General features: G+C 35.2%; 1 protein-coding gene across 1 annotated transcript; it reads right to left on the bottom strand.

Annotated features, from left to right (window-relative positions):
• Positions 1-279: 279 nt before the first annotated feature.
• On the bottom strand, positions 280-8,005 carry LOC143256043 (inositol-3-phosphate synthase 1-B-like). Its single transcript, XM_076512656.1, has 4 exons — positions 7,745-8,005; positions 6,484-7,297; positions 3,410-3,721; positions 280-1,553 (listed from the first exon to the last, which is right to left on the bottom strand). Exons 2-4 carry the CDS (start codon positions 7,294-7,296, stop codon positions 1,032-1,034), a joined length of 1,647 nt encoding a protein of 548 aa, XP_076368771.1. The 5' UTR covers position 7,297; positions 7,745-8,005; the 3' UTR covers positions 280-1,031.
• Between the last annotated feature and the right edge of the window lie 770 nt (positions 8,006-8,775).

Raw genomic sequence — 8,775 nt, 5'->3', positions numbered from 1 at the left:
CTATTAAATATGTGGCTTAATCACTGTGTTATGACGACGTCAAATAGACTTGCGTAGTCACCATGGTTTACATGTGTTTCCCTGTATTTATTATAAATGAAACATCTGTGAATGTGAAAAAGGAGGACAAAATAACAACAAATACTAAATTAATTAGTCTTAAATAGTGGGTCAGAATGTAATAAATACGACCTGTTGTATTAACTGTGGATAAGCAATGTACATCTGACGGTAATGAAAGGGTTAACACGACACTATTAATTCATACAATGAAGATCATTACGACTTTCCTTACATTTTAATGGTTTTTATTATTTAACAAGCCTTTCCTTCAGAAACTGCTATAAAACGATATAAATATTCACAATCGGCAAAATAATAAACCAACAAATTTATGAAATAATTGATGTTAGCCCACGATAACTATAATTAATTAAATGTACGTTTTTACGTGTGTCTTACAGTAGAAGTGTCCTAAACATGCAAGATATAATTCAAATTTTATTATTATTAATTTCACTGTATTCGATTTTATTTAACGTAGCCGGATATTGAAAGATTTCCCTGAAACAAAATGACATTAACTAAGTATCAATACGTAACACGTTCCTCATATTTTTAACAGGACATTTAACTGATTGAGAAAGAGCGTATCTGTGAATATTCACCCTTAAGTAAAACAGTTTGAAATATTAAAAGCATATACTGTACTGAATCCAGATCTTTGAAACTCCACTGTATCCATCTTTTTAACCATAAATGTTATTCTTATGAGACACAAACTTTAGTCTGTTCAATTGTTACACACAACTTTCTGTGATTTGTTATAATTATTATAACATATATGTAAATTAGGAAATAGCTTAAAATTATGACTTTAATTTTAGCATCTCAACTCTATAGTTAAAAACAGAAATTACATTAATTAAAATCACAAAAGGGAGTTTAACAGTAATCAAGTGGCCAATCAGAGGAGTCTCGATGCTTACGGCCTAAAGAACCAATAAGTGTTCTTTCCTCAGACATCATTATTAATGCAAGCTGCTAGCCAGAACTTCCCCACTTGGAAAGCTATGAACGCTACCCACCGCCGCCCGAATGTCATCCATAGTAACAATTTTACTTTGTGCACGGGAACGCATGACATCTTGTGATTCATTCCAGTCGGTTGAATCGCTTAACTTACTTTCCAAACTCATGTTATTTTCAGGAGTTAATCCCAAACATGCCCGAAGAATATTTTCGATGCACGTTTTCTGTCTGCAGAGTGTGTTTACTACGGGAGCCTTACGGGACATCAGAGGAACTTTACACAAGTAATTCAGAACTGATAGAACACTATTAAAAGACTGGAACTCGAGGGAGTTTCCCACTCGAAAAGTAATCCTCTCACATAGCTCTGTCAGAATGATCAGGTCAATAAGGACGGGACTGGTCAGCAGGAAGCCCTTACACGTGTTGTAGACAACAATGGTGTTTAGGCCTTCGATTCCAAGTTCCAGGTGATACTCAGCTCTGCTTAACACCTCTGGACTCTGGACATTTCCAGCCTTCTGTAAAATATTCAGCACAATTTGATATCTCCGGTGACGTTAAACCAGCTTTCTCTCTTATTATGTTTACAATGGTAAATTGACCATAAATATCAGTCTTAAACAAACGCATTCACAATACACTAATATTGATAACAAAACTTAACATTGGATAGATTCTTCCTCTAAAACAACAATAAAGCCTTTGGTCCAAGAAATAAAGACCTTTTAAAGGGGGAATGGTCACACTAGGAATATTTGGTTTGTTTTTTATTTCGCGCAAAGCTACTGGAGAGCTATCTGCGCTAGTCGTCTCTAATTTTAAAGTGTAAGAGTAGAGGGAAGGCAGCTAGTCATCACCACCCACCGCCAACTCTTGGACTACTCTTTTTTCAACAAATAGTGGGATTGACCGTCACATTATAACGCCCCCACGTCTGAAAGGGTGAGCATGTTTGTTATTATGGGGATTCAAACCCATGACCTTCGGATTTCGAGTCGAGTGCCTTAACCATCTGGCCATGCCGGGCCCACACTGAGAAATTCAAGAACTTTGAAATTAGTCACAAAATTACTATGTAGAACATGCTATGTAACACATTTAGAGTTCCTATGAATCTGATCCATACTGTTCCAAGAAGTACGTAATTGAAAAACTCTATCTCTTTACAAATATAATTTGATATCTCAAAAAGGAAATGATATATATGTAATATGTAATAATAAAACAAAATATACAGTAGGACATCAAAACACATTTGTTGTATGGATTTTTCTCATACTTTATTGTCATTATTTTCACGTGCATATGAAAGACTCTGGATGAAGGTAAAGTATCAGGTTCTTGCAATTAACCTTAGAACGTTCTTTAACAGGATAATTAATATCTGTACCCCAACGTCATGGATCAGGGGCCCTTGAAGAAGAAAGGAACACCTTTTGGAAACGATCGGGTGATTTGGTTTCTATTATTTGTAATACGTTCCTCAGTGGGTCAGCGGTGAGTTTAGGGAAAGAGGACGCTAAAATACGGGGTGTTTTTTTTTTTGCAGGAGACAGACCTAAAAATCTCACTGTGTAGCTACGCGATGAACGAAAATTCAACGCCAATTTTATCATGAAATATTCCTGTGACAGTCCATTCTGTATCAGAGCGTATTAAACACGAAGTAATATTGAATTTATTTATTTTTTGATAATTTTCAAAAATAAAATAATTTCAACTAACTCTTAACTTTAATGTCCATAACTGAGTAACTGTGCTTTGGGCTTACTTGTAAGCTGTTTTATAACATTGTGAGAAATGACTAAAATATATAGATGTCATTGTGGTTAAAAACATACTTGAAACTCGCTCAGCCAATAAAAGCTCCCAGTGGCTTAGCGGTAAGTCTTATGACTTAAAACAATAAAAACCGGGTTTCGATAACCATAATGAGTACAGCACAGATAGTCCATTGTGCTTAATTACAAACAAAGATTTCCCTAATTCTCTGGCCCGACATGGCCAGGTGGTTAAGGCACTCGACTCGTAATTTGAGTGTCGCAGGTTCGAACCCCCGTCACACCAAACGTGCTCGCCCTTTCAGCCGTGAGGGCGTTATAATGTAACGGTCAAACCCATTGTTCGTTGGTAAAAGAGTAGCCCAAGAGATGGCGGTGGGTGGTGATGACTAGCTGCCTTTCCTCTTCTCTTACACTGCTAAATTATGGACGGCTAGTGCATATAGCCCTCGTGTAGCTTTGAGCGAAATTCATAACAAACCAAATCTAATTCCCTGTATTTACATTTGGAGTTTCCTTTTATACACAACTTATGTGGATCTAAGTATATTAATTTTTTTTAAAGTTTAATTTTCACGAGTTCCTTTACTTACAGAACTGGAACATTCTTTAGGACCTGTATCAGACCCCGTGGTTTTATTCATTTCTGAGTTTTCCTCGTGATGATCATTTGCACCGTAATTCACGTTGGTGGTTGAAAAAATCATGCTTTTTTCTATATTATTCTGCTGAACCACAGAATTCACTTTGATACCAGCGGATGTGAAGAAGTCCAACATATAACTCTCGGTTAAGGTCTGCAGTGATTGGATTTTATCTCCGACAATGAAAACTTTGTGTCTTTCAGCGAGATCTATACATCCGGGAACAAAAGTATTTTGTGACGTACCGTTGATGAAAGGACACTGAAAAACAAAATTTTTCATAAGAAAAAGACTTGGTACTTTTTGTCGTTCGATGTACTAGATATTACGAAATGCTAATCGGAAAATATAAAACATCAAATAAATCATAGTAAGATAGTGATTCTGATTAATAATCTGAATTTATACGAAAACTGGTTTTGTTAGGATAAGAACTATAAAATGGTTTTAACTATTTTTCTTGTACATACATACATATAAAGAAATGGCTTTGCATATCCTGTTGGTCAAGACTCTCGACTTGCAATCTGCAAGTGACAGGATCGCTTGTTTAAATGTTAGAATATGATAATTAATCTCACTATTCGCTGCTAAAGAGTTGATTCTGCCTACCATCTAGTCTATCACCTCAAAATTAGGGGCTGATACTACAGATAAAACTCGTGAATTTTTCAACAAGGTTTAGCATACCATGGTGATTATGGTGCTCGATTCGCAATCTTTGGGTTTAAATCTAACTACCGAACTTACTCGCCCTTTCTGCCATGAGAGTTTTATAATGCGAGGACAATCCCACTATTAGACTAAAGTACCCATGGATTGGCAGTAGGCGGTGTTGACTAGCTGCCTTTTCTTTAGTCTATCACTTCAAAACAAAGGACGGCTAGTGCAGGTAGCCCTCGAGTAGCTTCGCGAAATTTTTTTTTTTAATTTCACGCAAAGCTACACGAGGGCTATCTGCGCTAGTCGTTTCTAATTTAGAAGTGTAAGACTACAGGGAAGGCAGCTAGACATCACCACCCACCGCCAATTCTTGGGTTACTCTTTTACCAACTAATATTGGGATTGACTATCACATTATAACGCCCCCACGGCTGAAAGAGCGACCATGTTTGGTGCGACGGGGGATTCGAACCCGAGACCCTCAGATTACGAGTCGTGCACCTTAGACACCTGGTCAGCCGGGCCGCCTTAAAAATGTACTCGCTTTTAAAGTTTAAAGCTCCTTTTTTGTTGATAAGTTTAAAGTGATTATAACAGACGTATCATGTGTAGTAAAAAACAACATTATAACTGAATTGTGGATTTTCCTAAACTCTAAGTGAAGAGTCGTGAATAAATATTGCGATAAATATACATAAAATATACTTGTTTGTTGTTGTTTTTCAAAATATTTGCAAAAAGTTACAAAACGGTTAACTTGCATAGCTGTCCCTAATTTTAACTTAATAGAAAGAAGACCGCTAGTTATCCACACTAACCACTTACTCTTGGACCACTCTCATCTAACCTAATAATGAAGTGTGACCATCATTATTATATAATATAGTGCACCCATAATCTGAGTGTGGGAGCACGCTTTTAAGGTAATAATCCACAAATAAAAAAAAATCTCGTATTCAAAGTAAACATTATTTTATAATAAGAAAACGGATAATTTAATTTTCCTTCGGACACTTACAACATCTTCTGTTTGTTTGTTAATTGAGTTTCGTGGAAAGTTACATGACAGTTATTTGTGTTAGCTGTCTCTAATTTTAAATGATGGGAAGCTAGTCAACACTACCCACGCCATCAGCACTACCCACGCCAATTCTTAAGCTACTTTTTTTTTACTAACTGAGTGTGAGAATGACCGTCACATTGTAACGCTTCCACGGTTGAAATAATGAGCGTGTTTGGTGACGGGATTCGAGCCCGCAAACCGCAGATTGAAAGTCTAGTGCTCTGAACACTAGACCCTATTTAAAAAAAAATTCCGAATCAAACTATATATATTGTGTTTATTTCGTGATACATGCTGGTCTTGCTTAAAAAAATAAAGTTATATTTAGTTTATATTGCTACGTTTTTAGTCGATTGTCTAAGGTCACTTGCGATGTCCCTGTGAGTCTTTTGTCTTTCTTTGTTTTACTAATTGGATATATTGTTGACAGTGCGATTGCAATACATTCAGATTTAAACATTTGTTACAGGTGTTTGACACAAATCTGTATTATTAATTTAAACAAATAGTAAATTAAGGTTTGGTAAAATGAGAATAATGTAAAATGTAAAGCTGAGACGTTTCAGTAAACAGTGGTTTTCTGATATATATAGTTGTGTTAAACAATGGTTTTCTGATCTATGTAGTTGTATTAAGTTTTATTGAAGCATGGTTGTAATCATATTTTGTCTTGTTTCTACAAATGAGTCTTCATAAGATTAAGCCACATATTTAATAGTCTGTCACAGTAGATGAAAAAAAAAACCAGTATCACCTTTAAGTTTTTAAATTCTACAAGGCCCAGCATGGCCAATTGGTTAGGGCGTTCGATTCACAATCTGAGAGGCGCGGGATTGAATCTCTCTCATACCAAACAAGCTCGCCCTTTCTGCCGTGGGGGCGTTATAATGTTACGTTTAATAGCAATATTCGTTTTCAAAAAAGTAGCTCAAGAATTGGCGGTGAGTGATGATGACTAGCTGCTTTCTCTCTAGTCTTACACTGCTCAGTTAGGAACAGCTAGTGTAGATAGCCGGTGTATAGCTTTACACAAAAACAAACAAACAATTCTAGAAAACATTCTGAACTCAACTCTAATGTTATATGTTGTAAATGCTTTTTTTTTATTTTGCAGAAGCAAAAAAAATCTTGAGAAATTTTTTTCCTCTTCAATTGCAACAAATAATATTTTGCTAATTAAATCTTAATAATTTTTGAAACCAGAAAACTGTGAAATGTAAACGTCACCACCTGCTATATTAGTGAACATCGATATATTCTAGAATGTGATATTAAAATCCATATACAACGTACTTACTCCTTCCAAAATACTAGCAACGGCAAAGAGGGTTGAAGGTGCTATTGCACAAGTGTTATTTTCAATAGATTTCAACAGATTATCAGCTGTGTCGTTTATACCATCAATGACATCGTTGTTTTTTTCTTCGTTGGCTATCCAAACAACAATGATTTTGTCAAGAAGTTTTTGGGTTTTGAAGTCGTTAATATCCTTTCGAATCTGGGTCATTTGCTCTTCTCTGGTGCCGGGAAGTACATTATCTACACTAATATTTTCTTTTGTTGGAAGAAAATCTCTGTTTAAAATAGACTTGCGAGGCTTCATCTGTTTCATTTCGTGATGAAGTTGGTGCTTTAGGCCGTCGTTTATCGTCTCAACTCGCTCCAGACTCTCGGCTAGATTAAAAGAACACAGATCCCAACCATCAAAGACAATATCATTTGGATTTACCATCGGTAGCAAATCCTTCAATAGTACGTTGACTTCAGTTCCATCATTGGTGATACCCAACATCACAGTGGTCGACTGAGTAATTGATCCGACATAATTTGTATGTTCTCTTCCATTTCTTTGATCCTTGTTTATTAAACCTAACTTATTGGCTAACACGGTGGCTGTAACAGCTGCCCCAGTTTTAGTTCCCCATCCTACCAGCATAATGCCGACCTTTGGGACTTGTAGTTTTGTGCGGAAGGTAAATTTGGTGGTGCGAGGATGTACGTGGAGTATGTCTCCATGAATATGAACTTCAGTATTCTGATATCCATAGACAGCTTCAATATAGGAGTCGGTGTACTGAACACGAGAACTATGAACTTGTATTTTAGGCATGCTAAAGAAATAAATAAAGCTCATTTGTTTGAAATATAAATTGTATCAGTTACTAAAAATACTAAGATTAGCACTTATAACGAGAAGGAAGTGACAAAACTAATACACATTAACATGTCAAAATTCTATAGCAAGAAAGAAATATTTTGAACATGGAATATAAATACTATCATCATATTCAATTTTAAAAACAAGACATACTTCGATTTAGTATTATTTTGTTTCAGAAAGATTCGTCAGACTACAATAATACGACTTATTCTCTTCCTTAATATTATATCTATAGTATAGTTTTTCATTTTTATAAACATTGAAGTAGTATCAAACAGAAGTAGAATTTAATTGAAAAATAATAGGTTTTTAACGGTCTTGTAACAATAGACTTGTTTGTATTTAACATACACACACACATATATATGTATAACATAACAAGCTTTTAACAACTTACCTTAAATTAAGACCTATTATATGGTTCAATTTACAGAATCCTGTAGTGGTAGTTTACAGAACGGCGAGTTTCAACAATGGATGAAACTATTTCAATAACAACAAAGAAAAAAGTATATTTTTTAAGTTGATCAATTTTAAACGCTCAAACGATTTTCACTTCAAGACGTGTTTGCTAAGAATGTCTGATAATTTTTCACGCTTTGTTCGAACAGTTAGTAATAACCTGAAGGCCTACTTATCTTTGTATTTCAACCAACACATTGTTTGTTTCTCTGTTGACGACTGGCTAAATTGTTTGGTTGAAAGTGATAGGATTGTTCTGAAAAAAGAAAGAAAAAACAAACAATTGTGTCTGGTATCTGTAGCCTCCTATAGCTCTCACCAATACTGTTTTCTGTGTGTTGATAGGCGTGAGTTGAGTGATATAAAAAATGTTTTGTTTCGTAACATCGGACAAAAGATAACGCGAAAATAATATTTATGGCCTTAGAAAAGTAGTCGTGATTTCAAAACCACCCAGCTAGTCCTAGCACAGATAAAGAAGAACACACTCCCTGTATTTTTCTTATTTATGTATTCTGTCTGACAGATATACTTTAACTATTTATCCATGTTTTACCAGTTAGTATTTATAATTTATTCTTATTTGCACTGTACTTCAACCTTTGTATTACCTTCTTCCCATCTATCTTTTTGTTATTTGTGTAATTCAATATAAGGTTGTTCATGTTATAATATCTTACTACACCCAAACAATTTATTCTGATATTGAAGGCCATGATAAAACTCTACAAAATATCTTTATAACCACATTAATTTCGAAAAACAACAACACACACACACACACACAAACAGTGGAGAAGCAAAATATCCGCTTATTGTTTTTGAATTTCGCGCAAAGCTACTCGAGGACTATCTGCGCTAGCCGTCCCTAATTTAGCAGTGTAAGATTAGAGAGAAGACAGCTAGTCATCACCACCCACCGTCAACTCTTGGGCTACTCTTTTACCAACGAATAGTGGGATTGAC

The sequence above is a fragment of the Tachypleus tridentatus genome, chromosome 7, assembly GCF_004210375.1.
Source record: "Tachypleus tridentatus isolate NWPU-2018 chromosome 7, ASM421037v1, whole genome shotgun sequence".
In the NCBI taxonomy this organism is placed as follows: Eukaryota; Metazoa; Arthropoda; class Merostomata; order Xiphosura; family Limulidae; genus Tachypleus; species Tachypleus tridentatus.
This window is presented reverse-complemented; position numbering and strand designations above follow the sequence as displayed.